The sequence below is a fragment of the Puntigrus tetrazona genome, chromosome 21, assembly GCF_018831695.1.
Source record: "Puntigrus tetrazona isolate hp1 chromosome 21, ASM1883169v1, whole genome shotgun sequence".
NCBI classification, from domain to species: Eukaryota; Metazoa; Chordata; class Actinopteri; order Cypriniformes; family Cyprinidae; genus Puntigrus; species Puntigrus tetrazona.
Window position 1 is genome coordinate 7,154,344 of NC_056719.1, and position 27,477 is coordinate 7,181,820.

Here is a 27,477-nt window from a genome sequence, read left to right on the forward strand (position 1 = left end):
ATGCATATTTATAGGGATAGCTTAGAAAAAATGTCAGTACTTACAAACTTTTATTTCGTTTCTGTAAGCGGAGTGTAAAAAAATATTTTGTTCACTATCTTTCAAAAGTTTGGGGTTGGTAAGATTATTTGTTAACACTTTACAATAAGGTGTTGTTTGTTAACATTAGTTAATGTGTTATCTAATATAAAAAAATACATTTATTACATTGTTTATTCATCATTTATTTATATAAGCTGTTAACATTAGTTAAATGCAATAATTAATTGTTCACGTTAGCATTAACTAATGTTAACAGACACAATCTGTGATTTTACTAATGCATTAGTAATGCTGAAATTAGCATTAACTAAGATGAATAAATGCTGTAGAAGTATTGCTTATTTTTAGTTCATGTTAACTAATGTAACTAATGTCTCGTACACTCTCCAAACTTGTGCTTATTTTATGTGAAATAATGAACATCGGAAAGCTGAAAATTGTTTTTCAAGAGAACAACATTTAATTGACAATTTTATAACATTACAAACATATTTACTATCATTTTTCCTTGCCGAATAAAATATTAATTTCTTTAAAATAAAACCTACTGACCCTAACCTTTTTAACTTGATTTATGTAGTAGTATTATGTAGACCGTTGGTATCATGACTACTATCGATTCTAATTCAACTTCTTCTTTTCTCTCTCTTCAGTGATCTGAAGCGCAGAGTGAGTATTCTGATCGACGGTTCACTCATCATCTCCCAGGTGAAACCTGAGGATGCTGGGAAATACACCTGCAGCCCGAGTAACAGCCTTGGGCGCCCACCTTCTGCATCAGCGTACCTGACCGTGCATTGTGAGTCAGTTTGCTGATACACAACTAGAGACGCTACATCTTTGTCTTTTCTGATGCCCCTAAAAATTCTCACTGCCTTGCACGGTGCAGATGCTAAACTACAGCTGCAGTATGTAGGCGAGAAACAACCAGAATAGAATCCGTTTGGTATTTGTTACAGTACTCTGCTGATCAGTGGAGTTGTCCAAAAAGCTTTTGTTTTGTTGAATGTGGTGATCATGTGTGTTATTATTCAGCATCTTGTGAGAATGACCTAAAGCATGCTTCTAAAACTAAGGGCATCTGACCTTTTGTGCACACGATCAGTGTCGCAAATGTGCTTATGTCAGTTTAGTTAGCTGGTAATCGTAATGAAGTAATTGTACAATTAGTTGTAAATAGTTCAAAATAGTATTTGATCAAAAATACAGAAAAAGAATGAATTTTGTTAAATAATATTGCAATTTACAATAACAGTTTTCTATTTGAATACACTTTGAAATATAATTTGTAGAGAAAAAAATATTTTCAGCATCATTACTCTAGTCTTCAGCGTCACTTGTTGCTTCAGACATAATTTGAATATGTTGATTTTTAATCAATGTTGGAAACCTGGACCTGTGATACTTTTATTTAGGGTCCTTTAATAGAACCGCGATTATTAAAAATTGTGTGTTACAACGTAACACTGCTATTCAGCGCTGCTTCACAGAAATGAGTTATATTTTAAAGTATAAAAATAAGAAACTTTTTTTGATCAAATACATACAGCCTTGTTTAAAAGATCTTACTGATCCCAAACCTTTAAATGTTAGTGATTTGCTGAAATGAAACCGAACGGTGGTGATGTCCTACATTACTTATGATACAATGACAACCTTTCACTGTAACAAATTCTTTTTAGATAAAGCCCAATTCCCAGTTGCCTATTGTATTACGTAATGTCATGACATAATAGAGGAGGAATTCTCCTTCATCCTGAATCTGTGACATTGGTCTCACTGGATTGAGCGTGAAAACTCAGTAACAACCTTCACTACTGGATTATGCCTTTTCATCACAGGCCAAATCATTATTGTGTTTTCACATTGAGACCATGTATGCAGAATAATGCGGTATAACAGTTTTTCTTACAGTGTGATCATTTATAATTGATGAAAGGGTTACTTTAGTCTCCCGGCGTATTCCGTCTCAGTACATTGGCACGAGGGTGTATTAGCTTCAACTGCCGCTGTTGGGCAGGCTGACGCTTTCTATTTGCAGCCGAGAGATTGGAATGGCCTTCTGTCCCCGGAGTCTGGAGCTGAATTGAAACAGTGACCTTGAGTCAGTAAGCTAGCAGATCACTCAGTCACGGCTCACATCCTCCACGCCAATAGACTGATGCAAAGACCATGGTTTTTCTAGACGATGTTGAGAAAAAAAAACACCAACAAAACCCAAACATGTTGCATTTGCAGTTAATAGTGACAGGGATGAATGCTGCAGAAGTGGCTGTGGTATCCAAGGCAACAGACATTTCATATTCCCTTGCTCAGAGGAAGCCTGTGTCGGACCAGTTCGAAGTGGCGGAAAGGGATTACATCATAGAATTCCCAGGCCGCGGGAATTTTCACCCGTCTTCCGAATCAGTCTCACTTGGTCTGGCCGCCCATGTGTGTAGCGAGCAGAGGCGCGGAGAAAGTGTATTTGACAGTAAGTGTGAAAAAAGGAGGGGGGTGTAAAAGGATGACATCATCCTGTGTGGAAACCCTCTTCTCTGCAGTGACGTCATCTGCAGACGCTCCGGCGGGCTGGAAGCGTGGGCGACGGCGGCCTCGTTGGACGGCTGACGGCATTGCAGGTCCAATCTGTGCGTCGAGATTGCCTGATTATTTTCCTTGCTTTTCGTTGGCAGCCCTGTGCTCCGTCCTCGCGGCTCGCTTTTCTTCTGTTGTGTTCTCAACTCTGGTCCACTCCTCCCATCGTCCCGTCCCTCAGCTCCACTTGTGCTAAAAATAGACCCGGGCTCTTTGCTAAGCGTTGAGATGGAGCAGTGGGTTTCTTCAAAGCGTTCGTTTCGGAACGCCGCTCCCTCTCGTTCTACGGCGTACTGCGGTTGGCTGATGTCTTCACTAACGAGAGGCTGTGATTTATGAGTCACACACAATTGAATCTCTTTTACAGCATTATTGATAGTCTTTGCTTTAGATGTTGTTCATGCAATATAAAGAAGGGAAATGTCATCAGAAATTATACTGTTGTTTATGCTTTGTGGCACAAAGGATCTAATGGGATAATTCACCCAGAAATGAACATCTTTAATCTCTCATCCTCGTGTCACGTTCCAAAACAGTAAGCCCTCGGTTCATCTTCAGAACACAAATTGAGATTTTTTTTTTATGAAACCTTTGAGCTGTCTGACCATCCCATACACAGCAATGGATCTTGCTCACAAAAAGTATTCTCAAAACTTCATAAAATCAAGTTTGAACCACTGACGTCACATGGGACTATTTTAATAATGTCCTTACTGCCTTTCTGTGACAGATGCGTTGCTATCTATGCAGGGTCAGAAAGCCAGAGGATTTCAGAAATATCTTAATTTGTGTTACTATGATGATTAAAGACCTTATGATATGTTTGGAATGACACAATATGTGTTTATTTTCTCTATTTATGTATTCACATTTCTTTCAAAAGGTTGGGGTTGTTATTAGATTATAAGACTGCATTTATTTGATTAAAAAAAAGTACAGTTAAAAGTAATTTTCATGTATTTTAAAATGCATTTTATTCCTGTGATGCTGAATTTTAACATGATCTTTCAGAAATCATTGTAATAAGCTGATTTGGTGATCAAGAAAGTGTTGTGAGATTTTAGTGGTAATTAAAAAAAAAAAAAAAATTGATGTAAAAGTTTAGCATGGGAAAAATTTGTACAAATTTTGCATTAATTTCCATTATTTTGACTTTAGCTATTGTTTCCAAGGCACTTATTGTGCTGTACTACTATTAGCTGAGTAATAGTCTCAATGTGAGTTAGTTCAGGCTATGTGAGAGCAAAAAGTTCTTTATAGTGTACTTCTCAATCGGTAGTTGACTTATTCAGAGGATTTGTGTTAATGTTCCAGACTAATGACTCAGAGAGACATCCGGAACAAACTCCTCTCATCTGTCTGACAGTTTAACAATGCACAAGAGCGTCACTCAGATATTTCAACATTTATGCCGTATCTCGTTTCTACTCTTCTTGTGTCTCATAGACCCTGCCCGTGTGGTAAACATGCCGCCCGTTATTTACGTGGCCATTGGACTGCCGGGGTACATCCGCTGCCCGGTGGATGCCAACCCGCCTGTCACTTCAGTGAAGTGGAAAAAAGACGGCCTGCCTCTGCGGATAGAGAAGGTGAGTCCAGCAGGACAGTGATCTGAGTGTTTTCACAGATGCTGTCGCTTGGGCCTGTGTGAGATGGGTTTCATTCACAGTTCACACTGATCTCATAGTCTCACACAGACAAAGATCGCTGGCTCCTCTACAACTATAAAGTCAAACTGAGAATAACTGACCTTACAGTGAAGAAACAGGATATCTGTTTCATTCATTCGAACCTTGGTCTTCCTCTGTGCAGTTGGCTCTCAAGAGTAGTGTCCATGCAGCTGAAAATATGTAGGCTTTTAAGGTACATAACAACAATTATCACAAAAGGATTTTAATCAATTCGAAAGCCTTTTAGACACTTTTTGTGAAAAAAATTGAAAGATATAGAAATTTAGGATGCATTATAAAGAAATAATCGTAGCCAGCCATGTAAAACGATAACCTACTAGAGACAGTCTGCTGGTTGGTTATGGTCTACTCCCACTTAGTGTGTCTGCTTTTCAGCAAATTAATTATGTGATTTAGAGATTGCTAATCACCTAATTAATATTCATTATTCAAGCTGATATGGTGTATAAAATGGCCCCTTCCCTTTTTTATTTTATTCATACATAAGTGATTTTATCCATTGTGTCTATTAGCTTCAAACTAATTGCATATCATTCTCAGATGAGAGACAATTTGCAGTTTATATAATTTCTTACATGTATGTAATTTTCTTACAGTAATATAAATGCTTTTACACAAAGCAATTTACTTATTAAAGAACTACTACTGCCCCAAACTGTAAAACGTTTATAATGCTAAGATTAATTCTGTTCATTTGAATATGTTATCACAAAAAAGTGGACATATCTCTCTCCTCTCTCTCTCCTTCAGAGACACACACACACACATTAACATACCTGCTAATGTTGCTAGTGCTACTCTTGATGACTTTATCTCTAACATCAACGGCGTTTCACGATTAGCCAAACACTTTTAAGAGATGCACAGACTCTGAGATAATTCACACACTTTCTCACTCTCTCTCTCCATAGTATAAGTGCAATAATTGACTCCAGACTGTTCAATTATTTGAAAAATAATTCACACTCGAGGTGGTGATGCGGCCATGAAATGAAGCTAGTTATTTTTCCAATAATAATCCTTACTTGAAACAGAAAAGTAACCAATGAAATTTTAATAGTATTTTAAAATAAAAATGTAGCTTTTGTAGATATAAGACTTAAAAAACAAATATCTTACTGACCACAAATTTTGAATGGTATTCTACAAAACATCTTGTTCAATACGTTCAGTAAAGAATCAAACATTGCAATGCTCTACTCTCTGAGATACAGGAATCGATTTCCCTGATTGTGTGTGTGCTGTTTCTGTTCCTGTTGCAGTACCCTGGCTGGAGCCAAATGGAAGATGGGAGCATTCGAGTGTCTGAGGTGACAGAGGACTCTCTCGGCACCTACACCTGCGTGCCTTACAATAGCCTCGGTACAATGGGACAGTCCCCTCCCGCCCCTCTGGTGCTAAAGGTAAAGAATGAAACATGGAGTTTCTTTTCAAGCTTATTTATCTCTTATGATATCATCTTTTTGCATTAATAAAACATGCTGTTTGGTGGTGTATAGGACCCACCCAAATTTCTGGTGGTTCCTGGAGGGGAGTACAGGCAGGAGGCTGGTCGAGAGCTGGTCATCCCCTGTGAGGCAGAAGGAGACCCATTCCCCAACATTACATGGAGAAAGGTAGAAAGCATCCTTATGGATCCTTAAATTGGACTCTGTATCATTGTCAACCCAACTGCAGCATTTGTTAGAGTTGTTTTCTTTTATTGGAGAAGGTAGGGAAGCCCAGCAGAAGCAAGCACAACGTCCTACCGAGAGGCAGCTTACAGTTCAAATCTCTCAGCAAGGAGGACCATGGGGAGTGGGAGTGTGTCGCCTCCAATGTCGCCACGAGCATCACTGCCAGCACGCACCTCCTAGTAATCGGTAGGAGGCGTTGAGACAAATGGCGCTACTCCATGACGCACAAACACGACTTGAGATAAAGTGTTTTTTTCATACAGCGGTGAATTTTGATCATGTTAGATTAAAGATTGTTGTTTTCGTTAAAGGTGCACAAAAACTTTAGTTCATATTTGCAGGACAACAGCGGTCTTCTGCATAACCTAAAATATCTGAATTATTTAAAAGTCATTGAAATTTCTATATAATTTTATAGATTATACTTTTTGGCTAATTACTATGTCTGTGCTCTTTTATTACTCATTTTCATTAGTTTCGTTTTCTTTAGCAACATTTCTGATATTCAGTTTTTTTAGAATATTTTATGAATACTAATATTTTATTTCAGCTTAATGCACTGCATTCGTTTTAGCTACATTTAAACTATGTTGAAAGTTAGTCAACTAAATATAATTTTTTTTTAGCTAAACTAAATTGATTGCAACCACTTTGCAACCAAAATTGTTAATTCACTTTTTTTTCTTTACACAGTGTATTGTTTAAACAAAACTGCTGTGCACTAAATCTTTGTAAAGTATTTCTCATTTATAATTACAGTATTGCGAACAAATAAGGGTGGATTTTATGAGAAAGAGTTAGTTATGATGTCCCTAATCATCCTTTTATATTAATGTAGCTCATTCCAGGGCACTGATATGACTTATCTCTTCATTTCATGTGAAGTCACATTAATAGCACATACCTGAATAGATTTTAGTTTAAAGATTACTTGCTTCGATACTTTGAAGTATATTCATACGCAGTATTAATAAGTATGTAATCTTATAGGATATAGCTTATAAATTCAGTAGAGAAAGGTAGCACAAATGCTAACATCCACATTGCCTCTTTCTATTAGTGAGTAGTGCAGCTGTGAACAAACCCTGCCAGCTTAGTCTTTATATTGCTCCCTGCTGTTTTGGCATGTACACCATTTTCTTGGGCACTGTTTGCATTTGTCTGACTGCAGTGAAACTGTCAGTTAAAGAAACTTTCTGATTAGCCGCCAAGCAGCAGCTGCTAGGCTAAACTGTTAGCTATTCAGTGAGTTCCTCTCAGAAAGCTTACTGTAGAAAAGTCCTTTAGTAGGTTGGATTTCTGTGGTGATATTATATGCTGTGAGCGGACTGCTACAAATGGTTTAGTGTCTTAGTATAAAGGGATTTTCCATAGGCTAACAGTTAGCTGCTAAATAAGAGATAAAGGATAAATGATGCACACGGAGTCTGTTTGTTTGTGTTAGCGCTAGTGTTTGTGTGAAGACAAGTGAGCTAATTGCTCTGACCGAGGGCTTTTTCACAGACAACATTTTAGGGAAATAAATGCGTGTGGCCTTAGCATTTGCGTACAAGTGTGTTTGTATTGAGCGTGACACAAGTTGTCGTCCTCCCACAGGCACAAGCCCACACGCCCCCGCCAAAGTCCACGTTTCGGTCTCGACGACCTCGGCCAACGTCTCGTGGGAACCCGGTTACGACGGCGGCTTTGAGCAGACATTCTCAGTCTGGTACGGCCATGTGTGAGTCATCCCAGCATGCTTTGCTTTCAGCTTCTTTTCCTAACTGTTGACCTGAGCTCTGCTGCTGCTGTGAGGCTGCTACATTTGGGGGCAATGGGTGGGATGGGGCAAAACCTTTATAGGGGTGAGGTGGCCAGGAGGTCACTCCAATATTGAGCTGGAAACACCGTTAATGTCAGTTGTTAAGTGTTATGGTCAGGACTTTGAATTAATGAGAGAACAGTCTAAGTCTTATTCATAACTTCCAAATAACTTCATAGTGAGAAGTCTTGAACAAAGATAATCATTCCGTGAGTAATACAGACCCACTGTTTTCTTTATTTAGTTTTTTTTTTTTTTTTTGTTCTGCGAGCGGTTAGCTAACATGTTGGCCTTGTTAATCTGGCTCATAACGATAGAATTGGAATGGAGTGATCAGGCAGTAAAATCCCTCCACAGAGTCGTTATGAGTCGAGCTGCATGCAAAGTACCTTATTAAGTTGACAAGACAATCTTGGTGTTGTGTGCAGTTTTAAACACTTCAGCACAATAAAAATAATGACATATATATGGGATTCGGAAGAAACAGTCTGCTGCTGAGTGTTTAACATCAGTTGTAACATTTGTTATGGAAAATGCATTTATGACTGTGTAAGATTTTTTTATTATTATAGTCTAAAACTCTCTCTAAAACTACTCTCTCAAGAACCCCTAAACTAAACTAAAATATAAAAGCAGCTTTATATATTTTCTTTTACATTCATGCACACAGACCCATTCAAAATCAATAGTATTGTTATCCATTGTTTATCAATTAATTGCATTTTATTGTTTATGTACTACTATATGTTTATTTTTTATTTTAGTTTGTCGCAATAATTATTTTATGTGCTTTTGTCAATTTTATTATAATTTACAAGTCCCTATTTAGCTTTTTATTTTAACTTAGTTTTTATTTTATTTTAGCTTTAATTTAATTTTAAAGTTGAGTCATTTTAGTTTAACTTATTTCAGTTAGTTCCCAAGAAAACATTTGCAAGTTCTTTTCATTGAATGTCCTTCAAATCATCTATGACTTTTCGGTGTAACAAGCATTTTCTTTCTGGATATTTTTTTTTTTGTGTGTGTGCGTAGAATAGAGTGACGTGAGTGTAAGTAAATGATGACAAAACTTTCATGGAAGCAACATATAATAGATATTAATCCTTATAATATAGAAAATAAGAAATTACACTGCAATGTTTAGAAATACTTCTCGGATGTGAACCTGGAGTTTATACATACAGTACAGTGGGAAGCCCTGAGAGATTACGGTGATTCTTATGCATTATACAGTATTTATTAATGCAAAGACTTTGACTTGTGCCTTCTCGCAGTTCAGTGCTAAAACGTTTGTGGTATTTTAACCGTACACAGAGAGCCAACTATTGCAAGTAAGTATTTACTGTATTATAATTTGAAAAGTTTTTATTACTTGCTTCAGTAAGGTGACATCCACAGTTTAAGGAGGTGCCCCTGAGGTACTTGATCCATAACGGCAACCTCTCGCTTCTGGCTTAATCAGCAGCACGTTCGTCTCCTCCGCCTCTCTTCATCTCTCTGCAGCCCATGCCAGCGCTTCTGCATCCCTGTGATTCTGCTCCCTGTGTGGTGCTGTCCTCTGCGATATTCACCCGGAATATCAGCATTCTATAGCTTTCTGTGCTCCTGCTCCTATAGAATGACACATGCTTCGCAGTAACCTTTGTATGTTTGCTTCGGTGGATACGAGCAAGAACATTTCAATCGTATGTCTTTTAAGGGTATGATTACTTGGGACTCACTCGTTTTAAAACATATTTCTGAATGTCACACCAGGTAACAGATGGCAGCAGTGTTTCGTGGGAATGTAGCATGAACAGGTTTAGCCCGTTGCGAGCCCTGGAGACAGATTTCACTTCTTTTTGAGCTATTAATAGTCATGAAATGTGGTTTTGCGTTTAGAGACACACATAGCTGTTATGGAGAAAACATAAGGGAAAGAGTAAGGATTATTTGGCCTGAGATAACTGTTTATTTTTAACACATTTTAATACATTTGATATTTACTCCTGTTTTTTTTTCTTTAATCAGTCATTACTTTATGCTTCAGTGTCACATGGTCCTTCAATTCTAACATGCTGGTTTTATACTTAAGAAACTTTTGTTATCATCACCATTGAAAGCAGTTGTAATGCTTAATATTTCTAGTAAAACATGGCTTAATATTGCTGTATTCTTTGAATAGAAAGAACATCATTGATTTGAAACAGAAATATTTTATGACAATTTATGTATTTATTCTTGTTTTGTAACTAAGTTGTTAATGCATATTTTTCTGGATAAAAATATTAATTCAATTAAAAAAATAAATAAATGAATCAAAATGTAATTTAATTTATGATTTTCTTCCTCATATAACGGAACCCTGTCTCTATGCGCTCAGTATTTCCTCACAGTTTGTACCTGGTACTAACTTGAGTCCTTCCGCTAACGCTGCAGTCCACACATGCAAAAGCTAAAGAAGAATAAAGCGCCCCATGGAGGATGAAAGCATGTTAATCCTCACCCAAGGGCCAGACCTTCCTCACGTTCCGCTTCCGACTTCTTCTTAGATCATCATTATCCTCTGGCCTGATGTGTCCACCACGGGTGCCGAGCAAACCTGTGCCAAGAGCTGACTAAAGGTGTCATTTGAAACATTGGGCAGTGTGACTCATGCTTTAAAGGTTGTGTATGAATGGCCTTTAAAGGTGACCCACGTGAGATTAAACAACAGCTCCCGTCAGCCTCATTGACGCAGATAGTTGGCGTGTTCCTGCTACTTCCTGTGCATTGCAGGAGAGGTGCCGAGCGACCGCTGAGATGCTGTGAATAACACACATCTCAAGAGCCTGTGAACTCTCAAGCTACAAGGGCACGAAGGAAGTAATCAATTAGACCTCAGTGGAATATTATGACTCACAAATAGGAACGGGGCGAAGAATGATGTATACACCCGATTCCTGACTGTTTTTTGTTTGAAAGTCATTAATATTCCAAACGCAGTGTCATTTCAATAACTCAAAGGATGCCTGGGGTTTAGGACAGCGATCTGTAAGAGAATTATATATGGATGATATGATTGATATAATAGTATATATTGTTACTTTAAATATTTAAACATTTTTAAGGAAAAATACATTTCACATTTAAGGAAAAAAACAACCTTTTCTCTCATGATGTATATGAATATTTTTCTTAGTTGCAAGTTTGCGTCTCACAATTAATTTATTCCCTAATAACGTAATACAAACTTGCAATTCTGAGACTCGTAATTGCGAAGAAGAAAAAAAAATGAATTGTGAGATAAAAGTTTATATATATTTATATATATATAAAGGTAATTGCAACTTTTATCTCACAATTCAGTTTTTTTATATATTTTAATATATTTTAATATATTTAATGTATTTAATATAACATTCATTATTATTATATTAGTTTCTATATTATACATATTACTTAATATGATTTACTTCTTGTTTAGGTGATCAGCGTTTTTAACATATATTCTTATTTTTGTGATGGATTTTCATATTTTAAGACTAGTTTGAATAGTCCTTAAAGGGGCAGTTTATTGCATGGTGTCCTTGCTTGCGTACAATGAAGGTCGAAGAAATTCAGCTTGAATTTAGTCGGGACGTCCAGTGGGAGTCGTTTCATGCATGCCAAGGGCAGCAGTTTATCAGAATGAAGCATGCTGGCTGTAAGTACAGCTACACAAAGTTTTGAGCATGCAAAACTACTTGCGATTTCTATCCGCAACAGGCCATGATGCGACAGTCCAGGGTTTCTGTAGTTAAAAAAAACAATTCATTATTAGCATAAAACATTGCAACCATTCTAGCGGTTTCTAGAGATAGAGATGTATTGTCCACAAGGCTCATTTCAAGCCATAGGTCATTCTCAAGAGATCCAGGGAAAAGGGCTGCAAGGCGTACAAGGCACACTGAAGATCGACGGGGATATTCTTGTAAAGATCAGCGGTCGAAAATGCATTCTTCAGAATTTCCTCTGGGAAACCGTGAGACAGTTTTGTGTTATTGGATATCACTGAGCATTCACACTGAGCCAAACAAGCAGTCTTTTTACGTTTAGCTGCAGGCAGTGCTCTCATCAGTATTGTGAGCGACATGGCGATCATTATAGGAGCGTATGCGCATGCGCATGTACGCTTGTGCCGTGCTGAACTCTTTCCATCTGTGACTCCTCCTGCAGGGTGAAGAGGGAGCAGTTAGGACCGCATGACTGGCTGTCCATGCCTGTGCCCAGCGGGCAGCACTGGCTCCTGGTGCAAGGCCTGGAGCCCGAGACGGCCTACCAATTCAGCGTCCTGGCCCAGAACAAGCTGGGGACGGGCCCGTTCAGCGAGGTCGTCACTGTGAACACACTAGGTTGGCCACCAGCACGATACAACTTACGACAACAAGATCGTCTCTGCCTGACAGAAATGCATTTCTTAGTAGGGACGGGAATGGGAGGGAATTTAAGGATTACAGTAGTTTTGATCCATGTTAGGATGATTATTTTAGTAAATCTGGCTGATACTGATAAGCTGACAATTTTAATGGTTTTGTAAAAACTTCTACATGGATATTAGTATTGGAAATACTACAAAATAGTATTGAAATAATATTTTGCCAAAATAAATGGGAAAGAATGCACTAAAATCTGAACTAGTTAAAACAGTTTAAATTTAGGCACCATAACTTTATATGTAAATATTAATTTAGAGATTTTTTCAGTTATTTGAAATTTACATTTAACGGTAAAATTAATAATGGTTTTAAGATTGTCTTGAACTGAGCAGTAGATACCAATAAATCTAAACGTTTAATACAATGATAAAAAACATCTAATATGATAATAATATTGTATATAATAAATGATATGGTAGGGTAATACTAAAATCATTACATATATCACTACAGTTCAGATGTTTGAACTGCATACAGATGTTTATTTTAATTTCTGTTAAATTTATAATACTATTTATATGAAAGAATTTTATTTAGCTAAGATGAATCAAGTTAACCAAAAGTGAACGTAGAGCAGTGCTTTGTACGTGCAATCATGATACTATTATAGTTTTTTATTAAAATTGTAGTAATTGTATTCATTTTAATTTTAGATCAGGTTTTAGTCATTTTGTTATCTATCTATCTATCTATCTATCTATCTATCTATCTATCTATCTATCTATCTATCTATCTATCTATCTATCTATCTCTATCTATCTATCTATCTATCTATCTATTAATACTATACTATTTAACTATTATAGCCCTGCTTTGAAGACATTTGCATTTATAATGCAACAAAAATGTCTAATAAATGCTGCTCTTTTTAATCTCCCGAAAAACATCATGTTTAAATGATCCAGTGGTTTACTTTGTTTCCCTAGTATTTCCTATAAGTACCCCAGAACCACTGGTGCTGCTTACCCCACCACGGTGCCTCACAGCCAACCGGACACAGCAGGGAGTCCTACTCACATGGATCCCTCCAGCCAATCACACGTCGCCAATTGATCACTACATCATGGAGTTCCGCCTCGGGGAGAGGTGGGATGTTCTTGATGATGCAATCCCTGCTGGAGAGACAGAGCTATTGGCTAGAGACCTGGTTCAGGTATGCCTGTGATAACCACTTCAAAAGATTGACATAATTGACATAATTTCTGCAGGTGAAAAAGTGTTTGAGCGTAAACTATGAACTTGCGTTTTCATGCTGTAGATCTAGAAGTATAATTCACTCGACAATCATCATTCGGTTTGTTAAGTGTTCATTCGGAGGGGAAAAAGCAAAGGTGGGAGGATCTCCCTCAAGGTTTTACACTAATGAAAGATTACAGTGTCTCTCTTTCTTCTATTTTTGTATATTTGTGACATTTTGCAAATGTGCTTAAATTACTTCACACTCCTTCAGAGTTTTCTAGCCATCTATTTAAAGGAAACATGCTGCACGTGTCATTGTTTTGCAGGAGGCCTGGTATGAGTTCAGAGTGATGGCAGTTATGGAGGACCTTGTCAGTGAGCCCAGTAATGTAGTGGGAGTCTCTAGCACAGGTCAGTGCTCTGAGGATTTTTATAGTCCATATGGGTTTTGAAAATGTACAGTGAGATTTATTGCACATAATATCATGTTATACTGTTATATTTCTGTGTAGGCCCACACAAGCATTAATGGAGTGAGTTGATTCTGGTCTGATGAGATTCTGCTGCCATCTTCTGGATTTAATATGAATTTGTCTGAAAGAGCAATGTGCTCTTTTTTTGTTTTAATATATATATATATATATATATATATATATATATATATATATATATATAGTCTCTATCTACTTCAGTGACTCTATTATTAGTCTAGTTGTATTGAAATGTTTCAATGTCTCAAACCTTCACATCAAAGAATAAATACTGTCCAAAGAAAGTATGTTAAATTTTGGAAGAATGCTTAGAATTTTGTGAAGAAGTCTCTTACGCTTTCCAAGACTGAATTTATTTATAACAGTAATATTATGAAATATTATAAAACAACTGCTCTCTTTTAATATATTTCTTGGATGCAAAAAAGCAGCTTTGATGCAGCTATTACTTTTGAAATCATTTTCAATGTTGTGCTGGCTGATCATTTTGTAGAAATGTATGCTTTTTCAGGTCTTCTTCAATTAAGTGTTTATTTGAAATAGATTTTTTTAACATATGTAAATGTAACATAAATATATATTACTGTCACTTTTTCATCAGTTTATTATACATTTATTATTATTATTTTATTTTATTTTCAATTTTACTAACAATCCTTATTCTGTCACCACTTTCCAGGGACTGACAGTTACCTCTGAATGACTGAATTTACTAAATAGATAGTTTGTGCTCTTCAGTCAGAATTCAATCACTACTTAAAGTCAAAATAAACACGAGGCTGCCATTCAGGCTTTGCTTTCATCTCTCAAAGCATCCCACAGTGAGTTTGAATGTATTTTGAATGTCTTTATGGATCAAGATAGGCGACTATTTCATTCTATTTCAATCTTTCAAATCGTCCCTCCTATTAAATAAATCATTCGGAACGAGCTGTATGGTTTATTGTTGAAACAGCCCACACTAAGAATGAAAGCTCTTGTGTGTGTGCGTGCTGAAGGCGAGCTTGTTTGTGTCTTTCAGACTACTTCCCGCCGCCTGAGGTGCCAGACGAGGGGCTGGCGCGGCCGGTGGTGGCAGGCATTGTGGCCACCATCTGTTTCCTGGCAGCAGCCATCCTCTTCAGCACGCTAGCGGCCTGCTTCGTCAACAAACAGAGACGGCGTAAGCTCAAGCGGAGACGAGGTCAGTGGTGCCCTCGCGGTCAGAATGCCCTCCTCTTTCTCATCCAACCCCATGCCCTTCACATCTGTTAATTTTTTTGAAAACACTAGAAGATTAAATAGCAGAAGATTAAATAACATCTACCAAAGTAGATTTTGTTTGAGCGCCGTGAGCGTTTCTGAGAAGCGTTTGAACTCACCACTAGATAAATTAACATTTCTGCGAGATGCGTTTAAATTCTATACAGAAATCTCTGTTGAACTCAAAAATTTAAAAATACGTCAAATCACCATTATAAAACCTGTAGATGGCAGCAGAGGAGCACTTTTCTTATTAACTTATTATTCATTCATTTCTACCTTTTACTTTATATTTTAAAATTTGTTTATAAAATATCAATATGTATTTTCTGTGTTTATTTTCTTTTTATCTATAAAGTTTTTGGTCAGGTCTATATAACACCATAGAAGAATAATGGTGAAATATGTAATAAGTACAAAATATAATGTTTCTGCATGAAAAAATACATTTTGCAGATGTTACTGTTGTTAATAAAATATATTTTTATAAGCTTCTCACTTTAAGCTTAGTGTTTTTCTATCAAATGTGTGTATGTATATATATATATATATATATATATATATATATATATATATATATATATATATATATATATATATATATATATAAATACTGTATATACACATAAAATAAATAAGAAATTAATTTGTATTATTACTAATTGCTGCACTTAGTAATGCAAAACTATAGAAATTATATATTTAAATTATTTATATTTTTAATACTCCCACACAGTACGCCCCTGCATTATTCAATCTGCTCCTGGTGCCACCATCTGCAGAATTTATATAATTTATAAGAATACTGCATATTGTAATTTCTATAAATTTAATCTATTTATTATCAAAGCATGTGGCAATAATACATTTAAAACAGGGAAATAATTTAACGATTGCATCGGCGGCTAATTTAAGGTATGCCCCTAAATTCTCTGCTTGTGCTCCTAAAAAAATGAAGTCAGGGGTTACAGTGCTCCTAGTAAAAATCATTAGCCTGGAGCCCTGAAATGAGTCTTTTTATGCATGTCTGAAGTCTGTAATCTGGTTTTCTCTTCAACAGATCCCCCTCTGTCTATAACACACTGCAGAAAGAGCGTGGAGACTCCGTAAGTAATGTCTTTTAAGAACTTCCCCCTTCTCCCCTCGCACCTCAGTTTATTCAGACAGAGAGTGGAGTGCGCTTCATAAATCAAGGCACCCGACAGAAACGCCCTCTCGTTTAAAGATCCTATTAGAAGAGCCATTAATTACTGCTCAGTGATAGGCCAGTGATGTAGTGTGTTCATGGACTAGACGGTCTAAGTTAATTTCATCAAAGAGCGGTTTCTTCATTTTTTCATTATTCAGGATTTCTAAATACTTCTCTTCCGTGTTTGCCTTGACGTGCTCTTTAGATCGATGGCTCCCCTATTGTCTACAACAAAATGTAGTAAATCTAGCTTATTTTCTGTAACTGTAATAATTACCGTATGATTAAAATTAAAAGTGATATGTGTATGTATATGTATGTATGACCGTTCCACGTCGGGAAATCACATCTTTAAAATTAGGCTTCTGGATTTAAACCCTGTTAGAATCCGATTCTTCAAATGAAAGAAAGAGGTATTGAGGGGCAAATTCAATAATACATTTCTTGATAATATAGCTTATTATAATGCTTGTTTTGTCTTATTTAAATCATTTTAAGTCTTCTGAAGCCTCTTTGAAATTAGCCCTGGCCACCTGCTAGAGATTTGCTGCTTTTGTGCATTCTTGTACTGGCTTATTCAAATCTTAGACACTAATCTAATTCTCTATATTCAGGTTTTGTGGTTATAGAGAATTAAAGCCAACTAAATGTAACATAAGCTACGCATTTTTGGAGGTTTAAAGATTTTAAATACTCAATTTAAAGACACGTTTTCTGCTTGCACATTGTCAGAAAATCTATCTGCCACTTTTATTACCAAATGAGAGGTGACAGAAAAATACAACCAAAGCTGCATCATTATCGGTGCATTACAGCATTTATTAACAGCGTTGGAGGTGATGCATTACGAATAACACATTTGATCCCATTTTAATTAACCAGTGTCTTCACTACTGACCTTCAATGGTCCAGTTCAACCTCACTACGCAAAAATGACACGTTCGTGTTTCATTTTTGTTATTTTGGAATAGTGTTGAATTTTCTTCTCCTGCGTCATGTTCTTCATGCAATTTGTTTGAGCTGTGCCCTCTGCTGTCCAGATATGAATTTACACTTTCTTCAGCCTGTGGTGTATTCATTTCACTTTTGTTGTGAAAGTTCTTTTACATTTGTAAGTTAATTTGTTATATAAAAAAACAAGCAGATTTAATATGTAACACATTAGTTTGCATTAAAAGTAAATAAGTAATGCATTTACTTTCATTTATTAATGACATTTGACATTCATTTCTATTTTTTCAGCAACTGACCTTGAGTTTTTTGGCTATTAATTGGCAGTTTAAGTTATTGTAGGGATAAAGTGCTGTTTGTGTGTTCCTGCTTGATAAATTGACTGGGGTTTTGGCCTGCTGTCTATGAATCTATATGGTTTCGATGACACTTACTACATTGGCAAAAGTACTGTAGAATTAGGGTCAGGTTCATCCTCATAGTAATTGGTTTCTGCACAGACAATGATTTAAAGTGACCTGCTGCTTTTGAGTTCCCATGGCAACAATCAGAAACCGAAAAGAAAAGAGTGTAAAACATGCTAGTACGGTACAAGCACTGTAAGCACTGTAAATGATATAAAACATTCATGATTTAAGTGTTTTTTAAAATCATTTTGTTTGCTATAATCCAATCGCATAGAATATCAGTTTATTGTAAAGATGAATATTGATCACATATGGAGTCTACATAATGATGTAGTCTCTGTAGTTCACCCAAAATGTGTTCTTGTGTGTCTCAAAACTGATAGAGACTGTATATACAATTTTTCATTGAATATTAACCTTGAACTGCTTATAAGCACATGGAGCATTTCAAGCATTGAGGATTTTGTGATTTTTTTTTCCTGAACGTTAAGCAGTATTTCATAATTTACCATTAAAAGCAGTGCTAATCGCCTTTCAAAATGACTAGTGCAACATGTAGCTTAACCCAGCATCAAAACCGTTTTTTTTTTTTAAAAAGCGATAATCCAGAGTTAATGTAGTATGAAAAGACCAGATGACTGATTTTTTTTTTTTTTTGTGAACTGTAATGACTTTGGCTGATAACAACAATATCTGTGGATTTTGTGCCATGGTAAATGTGCATGCTGTGCTGTCTCTGCTTCAAAGATTGTTTTTACAATGCTATCATGTATTTCTTTTGCATTTACCATGGTATACTAACACACTGCTCAAAAACAGGGAGGGTATTTTACTTTATTTCTCCGGTATACTACTGCAACAATCTCAACTTGTCTTAATTTACATTATACACTAACTCTGTTGTTTGTCTTTCTTCCCAGTGCTAATAACAGTGGACATCGGTGACTAGGAGTTTTGTATTTATATATTCAATAGTATTCATATTATTTCTTTATAATCTAATATTTAAAGTATTATCCTATTACAAGACTGCATACTGCTTTAATGAAGCGTAAAGAAGCTAATTTACTTGCATCCTTTGAAGTTCTCTAATGTTTCAGAAACACAAACGATGACATTTAAGTGAACAGAGGGCACGTAACAGTGCTTCTCTATAATAATACATATTAGACTAGTGATGTCTTAGATATTACATTTATAGTACTTGATCCTACACGCATCTTTCAGTAATCTAAAGCTAAGTGGGTTAACTCTGGTATGCTGTCAGTCATGTAAATTCCATAGTCGTGACATTTTAAAACATGCTGCCGTTTTCAGTTCACTTTATTTTATGATATGCTGGCATATAACATCTCTTCAGTGCTTTGGTTTTGAATTGAGCATTTTAGCTACTTATGTAACTGCTTTTATCTGCAGTATCGTTATGGCATCACGTATGCATTTTTCATAAAATACTCTTTGAGTTATTGTACTTATTTTTACATAGGCTTTTGATTTGCAAAATTATACAGTGGAGGCGAAAAGTCTGATATTGTTACAAAATGTGGTGTTCGGTGCCTAGATAGACAGACAGATGGGAAATGGCATTTCAGTAAATAAGCTAATTTATGTAATAATGAGCATTGTTTCCGCTGAGGAACAAGATGGTCTTTGCAGCATCAAATCATACTGGAGAACAAAGCTCACAAGTTTGTTTAAAGCCTGCTCATGCATTTTGACTCAGTTATTATTAAAGCAACCTTATTTATTTTTTCATCGTTCTTCATCAATTTTGTCGAAATTGGGAATACAATTATTTAAAAATGCAGACCCGAAAGAATTTATTCTCGGTCTTTGCACTCCACTGTATATCATCTGCTTTTGTCAGGAAACTCAAATAAACCACGAAATGTCTACTTGTATATCAAAACAAGGACACTGCATGGATCCAAGCTGGCCTTGACGTCCCTGCATGCATAGGCACTAAAATGAGTGAAAAATGATAAACTGTGTCATTTAAGAAATGAACAATCCAGTGCCCTCGATCATTATCCTTTCTTATGTCCTTAAGCTCTCCCTTGCTCTTTCCTTCACTTCTGTCTCTCCATGTCACAGTTTTTTTTTTTTCTCCTGCAATGTTATTTGTGGAAAGCAGCCTCGTTAATTGCCGACATGACCCTCCTCCCCATCCTTCCCATCTCTATTGTGTTTCCTGCCGCAGGAGTCCTCTTACCCCTCTACCTGGCATAGAACCCTACTGGGAAGGCCAGGAAAGGAGCAGCTACAGGCCTCCGCCCTCCAGTCCTCTGTGAGTGCCTGCACCTTGTTCAGCAGTGTGCACTGCCTTATGTCGCATGCGTCCCATGTGCGCTGCTGGGCACGGTTGTTTTGGCAGGCTGTGAACCCATGCGCTATACACACACACAGGAGACCCAAAGCTTAAGACTTTAAGTCACCTGCTGACTCGCACATTTACACTTAGGACCGTGAAATTAAAGGTGCTTTCTGGGTTATTTTTAACGTAATTTTAAAGTTTTAGCGTGTGTGACTATTTGTGTGAAGAAACCTTTACATTAATACACTTACAATGGAAGCAGAAAAGTGCGCCAGAGGGTTTCGCAGCAGAAATGTAAAGCTTTTTAATACATAACCAGCAACTGGTTATGCATTACAAAAATAATTATTCTATTTGGTTAAGGGATAGTTACATGGAGAAAAAAAAAACTGTATTATCGCACCGCTCGCTCTGTTTGTTTGGTTCTCTCTATAAAAATATGTGAACCCAATAGAATTGGTTGGTTTTTTGCTGCATTAATTGGTCATAAAATAGCAAAGGCAGCACACACTAAGCACATTGTTGTTGACAGGACTTGTGACTTTGCTGAAGATCAGATGGCATCCTATGACCAATTAATGCAGAGAGCAAATCCCAAAGATTTCACATACTTTTTCTGACCACTGTATTATATCCAACTTTGATCACATGCATACAGTATATTCTTATGAAATGGTATATACTACCGCGTACGGCAAAGCCTCCTTTTTAATTTCCTCACAAAATATAAATTAGCACATTTTGTGCAGTCATTTTGGAAATAAAAGAAGAAAATAGTTTCATAAGGATACACTACACACACCTGTTTGCCTCCTAGGCTTTCATTCTAGGTGTATTTATTTATTACTTTTATAAATTAAGGGAACTGTTTGTGAGAACCGAAAGCATACCAAACTTGCAGTCCGTAGGCTTTAGGTTGTAAATAACCTGGTGTGCACCTTTAATGTGATTAAAGCCTCAGTTTGTTTTCAGGTGCCCTGCAGAGGGCGACACAGCACCTTTAATTTGATTACGAGGCAGCGCATTAAAAGCCGAGGGATCCTTGTCACAGAACTGGGTCAAGTATGTCATGAACGCTTTTCATAACGCTTGCTTTATATGAAATTAAGCAGGCAACCAGACTTTAAATCAAATTTAGCCCTTTTTTGACATTTCACAAAAATATTTCACACACACAATCATCTCTGAATCAAATTTAACACAGCTCCTCAAACTCTCATCAAGTCACCCATTACATGGCTGGAAGTTTGCTGTCAGATGAAGGTGTGGATGTGAGTTTTGATTCTCTTGTGATGCAGTCACTTTCCCATTTAGTTAAGCCACTCCAGTTTACTCTTAGTTCTTCTTAGCATTATTTTAACTCCTGATGGGTCTCTCTGAGTGATCTGTTACTTTTTATCTCTCTCTGCCAATTACTTTTTTCTCCACAGGTACATATTAGTCTATCTATCTATCTATCTATCTATCTATCTATCTATCTATCTATATAGTAGTCTATCTATCTGTCTATCTATCTATCTATCTAGTAGTCTATCTATCTATCTATATAGTAGTCTATCTATCTATCTATCTATCTATCTGACTATATATCTACATCTGTGTCCGTCTGTCATGCATTTATAACATTCATGACAAACACACTACCAATGTTAAAATTTGAATGTATATATATTATAGTTTCAGTTTTGTAATAGTATTAGAACCTTTTATTTGCCGTATTCTACATAATGCATTGCATGTAAACTTTGTGCTTCCACACATTTACGGTAGTTTAAATAATATTGCCCACATTAAGCCCACTGGCTGCCGAGGGCTGGCTTGCACTCTCTTTCATGTGTCTTAACCACCCCCATAATGTTTGTTTCAGATTTCTCCCTCGCAAGCACCTGAACCACTGCCTGTATGTCACCAACACACCCTTGCACACCAGAGGTTAACGTGCAGAAGCTAAGCGTTCCTGCGTTCAGATTGTTGTTTTTTTCGTTGTTGTTTATAGTTTTGTTAGTGGATTTATCTTATATAAATGGTAAACATCACACGATCCTGGTATATTGTGAAGCTTATGCACTTTGTGTTGTTATTTTTAATTACTTTCACAGTGAGTGGTAACAGTAGATTGAGCTTTTAATGAGATATTCTGTGCCAAAAAACTGTATTAACTGTGGTATTACTGTATATTGCCAGACAATCATTCTTAAATGCTCAGCGTGATTAGTCCAGGACGATTTTGAATATTGTGACCTAAAAAAAGAACAACATGTTTGCATGTATTTTCCATGTGCCGTAGAAACTTGGTCTCAGTTTGAAGATTGTATTATGAGGTTTTAGGAGAATTAGAATGGAAGGCCAAGTAAAGCCAGAAAAGGTTTATTTTGGTGGCCCATCTTTCTGTCGGCAATCCTGAGGTCGTTATCGTTCGTCACAACATTTAGCAGGACAACAGCTTGACGTGATCAGCTGATAAGGAAAATTATAACTAAAACACAATGGATCTTTGATGTTTTATCAATGTTTTTAATAAAAACATGTTTACTCTAGCAAAATGTAAGCACAGCCTTGAGCCAGTAACCAATTAAACCTGTCTGTGTGTTTAGTTTTCTTTTCATTCTCTTAACAGACGTGTTGTGTATTATGCCTCTAAACATTTGTGAAAACAATTGTGGGAAGTTTCTTTGGTGACTGTCTTTTGCTAAAGAGTGTGTATTGTGTGTTACCTTCGCTTGGCTGGGGAAAAGCCTGCTTTACGGTGCACTGTATTGTTGCTTGGAGCAGGCATAACGTCATTGCACCTGAATGGTGGTCATCAATAGGCAGTTGCCATGGAAACCAAGCTCCGTCACCGCAGCCATTACAAGTGAAAGTGCATGGTGTAATGATTCAGCAAAAACAAAGCTTCAGCCATTACATGTATATTTGTTACTGAATAAAGTATTATGGCTCAACATTTTCTGATTTTCTCTCTTCTTTTCTGGACTATGCTTGTTATTTCTCGTTGTTTGGTCACATAAATACTCTCAGTTGAATATCTTGGAAAATGTCACCATCTATGATTAATGAGCCCACACACACTAAACACATTTCTTAAGAAAACAGTACTGTTAAAACAAAATTAGCTGTGATGTTCAAACACTGGTGACTGGAGAGTATAAGGCCTTAACAAGGATGAGTTATGACAAGATATATCCAGAAAAAAACAGTGAAAATTACAACCAACAACCAAACTCATTGTAATCATATGTAGTCCATATGTAGGGTGCTGCTTTATGGGGCCTTAAGTAATCTTATAATTTATCATTTTCAAACTGATTTGAAGATAACTGATTTGTAAGGTAGCACAACTAAATAAAGCACTTCAGCAATCATTCTGGTTAATGTTAAAAGAGCATGTTGCACTGAAAGCTTGAGGACAACTGAATATCTTAAGAACTTTTACAAATATATGTCAGAAAAGTTTCAGAAAACAATTCTTTGACTTATTAACAACGATAGCTGTCATTTTAAATAAATAAACAGTTCCTGGGGTGTATATGCACTGTTGGATTTCATAGCATGCTCACCTTACCTGTCACTTTGAGAGTCGTAGGTGTGATAAGATATCTTGAAGTACTTTGGGTGCTGAGACTGTCAGAGAATCTTTAACAGTACATGTTGGTCTGTTAGTGGTGTAATAAAAGTATATTTGAATCACTGGTATCATTAAATGAGAGCATTAAAATGAGTGCTATACAGCATCAGATTTATAACCAGTTGCCTAAGATTTATTTTTACTACAGTGACCGTGATGTTACTCATTATTTATTTTTCTTCTTTTTTTTCTTTCCCATTTTTATAGATCATCTTCTGGAAAGGTTAGTCCAGAAAGTGTCCGCTCCATAGGACCTCCTTCAGAATCCTCAGAGGATGGTTTGCGAGCCAAGAAGTTTCCTCAAAGTCCTGCCAAGGAGAAGGAGCTGTCTTTATACAAGAAGACCAAGAGAGCAATAATTAGCAAGAAATACAGCGTCTCTAAGCACGAGGCGGAGGCTACCACGCCAATCGAATTGATTAGTCGTGGCCCAGATGGGCGCTTTGTCATGGAACCTACAGATGCGGAAACTCCAGTTAAGGCAAGGCGCATCGAGGGCTTCCCCTTCGTGGAGGAGTCTGACCTCTATCCTGAATTTCGACAGTCAGATGAGGAGAATGATGATCCGGGGCCCATGCCGCCTATGATGGCTACCCTCAGACCCCATCAGATCTCGCCCATTTCTTCTAGCCAGGAGTCTTACTTGCAGCCCCCAGCCTACAGTCCCCGCTTCCAGAGGCCCATGGAAGGCATGACTATCATGGAAACTAGTCGACTCCAGGCTACAGGACAGATTCGTGGTGCTCCTCACTTCCGAGCCTTTTCCCATGGCCAGTTCTACAGCTACTTGGGAAGTCCAGGGGAACCTGAGCCTCCGCCTCCCTTCTACATGCCAGACACCAGCCCTCTCAGCTCAGTAATGTCTTCTCCTCCTTACCACCTGGAGGACCTTTTCGGTCATCCCACCATCCCGGAGGAAATCGGTGAGGGAGAGATTCAGCATTATGCAGTCTCTGGCTACACCCTTCCCTTGGCTCACCCCTCCACCTCACGCTCTCCAGACATCTGGCAGCGACCCGATTTTACCTTTGCCACAATCGAGGGTCCTCACTTTATTTTTCCACCCCCCCACCCTTTGCATCTTCATCCGGAACCTCCCCTTCCTCCCCCTCTTGTTCTTCCTCCTAGTGCACTCCAGCCCTCTGCCCTTCAAGTATCTCCGTACCCTGGTATCCTGCAGCTGGAGGCCCCAAAGAGCCGCCCAGGCAAGTCTCCCAGCAAGGTCAAGCCTCAGGGCCTTCCAGCCAAGCGTTTACCTATGCAAGAGGCACAGAGTCTAGGGCAGCTAAGACACACAAGCCACGGTATGGGTGTACCGGTATTGCCTTACCCTGACCCGGTGTCTCACATGGTTGGCCCAAGCTCGTTTGGAAGCCTGGATACGCGATGGTACGAGCTTACACCCAGGCTTAGCCCAAGGCAGCCCCGCAGGATGGAGCCCGGCATGGTAGTTCTACAGCCTTCCCGCCTCTCTCCTCTAACTCAAAGCCCGATTAGCTCTCACGAAGGCTCACCGGAGATTGTAGTGCGCCCCAGGCCCCGTCCCAGTGTCATCCAACCCCCGATCCCTCCTGAGATGTCTGAGATCACTCTTCAACCTCCTTCTTCAGCTAGTTTCTCTAGAAGGTCCTCCCCCTCCTCCTCTCCTGCTCAAGGCCAAGGCAGCCGAAGGGCAAGTCCCAGCTACCGATCCCACATGGCATTTGCCACCTCAGCAGCAAGCTATCCGTCACAGTCCCCTTCACCTCCTGTAGAAAGCAGCAACATTTTCGGGCAGATGCCAACTCAGAGGAGGACTGAGGAGGAGATCCTTCCGTCAGAACCCTCTCCACCCCAGTTATCAGCTTCAGGGTAGGTGCACTAGGCCTGTAGAGTGTGGATTGATCAACCATGTACCATCTGGCCTAAGTGTAACATCTAGGACCCTTCAGGGGGTCTTCTCAGTGCAGAAATAACCACACTTATTCTAAAGCTACTGTTTGTCCACATGGGCAAAATTATGTTTGCTGCTTGCCTTAAGCTGGTTTTAGTGATCATGAGATCATGTTAGAGATCATGCTTTCATAGAGACACTGCCCCAGATGTCTTGCATTATTCAAAACCATTCAAAGCCATTTTCTACATAGACAAGTTGTGCTATAGTTTTCTATGCCACTGATTCTGCTTTTCATGTCAGACATCCAATTTCATTCATAAGGTCTGTGAAGCACTTTAAAGCACTTGTCTTAGATCAAAAGCGAGCAACTATAACCAAATGTGGTTGTGGGGTAACAGATTCCAAGTCAAGATGAATTATTTGCTTCACAGACATGGTGACAGACCTTTTAGGGCTACGTGTCTGGAGAAGTTCCATTTTAAGTTGATTTAAAATGCAATAACGAAGCCCCTAAAAAGCCTGGAATCAGAGGTACACCGCCACAGGATCTCAGCCTTTCCATTCACTGTCATGCTTTACCCTGCCTTTCACCCAACAGGAGGAACCCCACATGTGCAATAAAATTGACCAATCCCAGTCCAAATGAAGCCCACCGTTTTGACTAACTCCAGGCTTTTTAGGATGACTCTCAGAATGTATGATGTGGAGGCTGAGGTTGGTGTGTCCGGCACAACAGGGACAGGGCTCTTCTCCTGTTCCAAAGTAACCTGACCGCATGATTGCCTTTTCCACACTCCCCCCTCTCTCCTGCCTCCTGTCACCCAGGTCACCCCAGCTCTGACTGCCAGGGTGAGGCTTGTTGGGCGAATCGTGTTGCAGGGACTGTCTGCTCTCATCTGTTGCAATGTCGCCATCATCTTAAATAGGGCATTTGGTCATTCTTGATGACTCCTCGAGTCTTACCTGCTTTGTTTTTGATTGATCTCAGCTATCTGGGCAGCGTTGTTGTGACCAGGTCCTCTACACCGCAATAGGTAAGGGTTGGATCCATGTCTGAAAGGGGGCAGCAGGTGGGGCTTTTATTCACCTCGTCCTTTAAAGGGAATACAAGTCTTTGGGTCTTGCTTTCCTTTCGTTTATTACCAAGTTTACAGATTTTTCTTTTTATATTTATTTTCAGATAGCCACATTTTTTTAGTTCTGCAGTCTTGAATCCTATATGCATTCTGGTTTTAGTATGCATATGTACGTTTCCCAGTTATTGATTAGGAAACCAGCACATTTCATTTAATCAACACAACCTCATGCTTGAGACGCAATAAAAATAAGATATGACAAGAACCTAGCTTTAATATTGATTTTATGAGAATCTGCCATTTAAAAAATACCTCACGGTTTGATTCATGGTAACCTTCTCAGTAAAAGTGCTGTTTATAAAATAAATGTGCTTTTAAATGAAGGTTTACATTAAATGACAACACAAACACTACTTGCAGTGCCTGGGAATTTGAACTCACCCTGGATCAAGTTCACCAGTTGCTAGGGATCGTCTCAAGCAGGAGTTGCATGTTATACTTCATTTTAGGTAGGTGCTTTTTATTACTTGAAACCAGTTCAAGTGATTTAAAAACCATGAGCCTTGTACGGACACCTTGTATGATAAAATGCTGCATTTTTTGTATAATCATGATTGATCTAGTGTACACACAGTATATGCATAAAACTGCACTTGTTTGGACTGCAGAACACATTTCACAATCATGCGAAGCAAGTTTTCTTCCAAAACAGTTCTTGCACTTCCTTTTCAATGGGGAAAGCACTATTAACACCAGAAAATGCTTCTTTTTAAGTTGTTGCTTTCACCCGATGAAGTGCTTTTCCAGAGTATTCCCCTTTAAAGTTCTGTTCCATGTGCAAATTGCCATGCATGCCATTGCTAAATATTGCTCTTCAGTTGAAAAACCAACAAATATCTGATTA

The 27,477-nt window shown here is 37.9% G+C and overlaps 1 protein-coding gene across 1 annotated transcript in view; it reads left to right on the forward strand.

Annotated features, from left to right (window-relative positions):
- Positions 1-27,477, forward strand: part of LOC122326095 (protein turtle homolog B-like) — a 77,971-nt gene that overhangs the window by 49,472 nt on the left and 1,022 nt on the right. Inside the window, 14 exon segments of the mRNA XM_043220786.1 lie at positions 696-841; positions 4,066-4,208; positions 5,573-5,713; positions 5,810-5,926; positions 6,022-6,172; positions 7,583-7,706; positions 11,964-12,139; positions 13,150-13,376; positions 13,729-13,813; positions 14,915-15,076; positions 16,196-16,241; positions 19,883-19,969; positions 23,829-25,472; positions 26,486-26,531. Coding sequence (XP_043076721.1) covers positions 696-841; positions 4,066-4,208; positions 5,573-5,713; positions 5,810-5,926; positions 6,022-6,172; positions 7,583-7,706; positions 11,964-12,139; positions 13,150-13,376; positions 13,729-13,813; positions 14,915-15,076; positions 16,196-16,241; positions 19,883-19,969; positions 23,829-25,472; positions 26,486-26,531 — 3,295 coding nt within the window.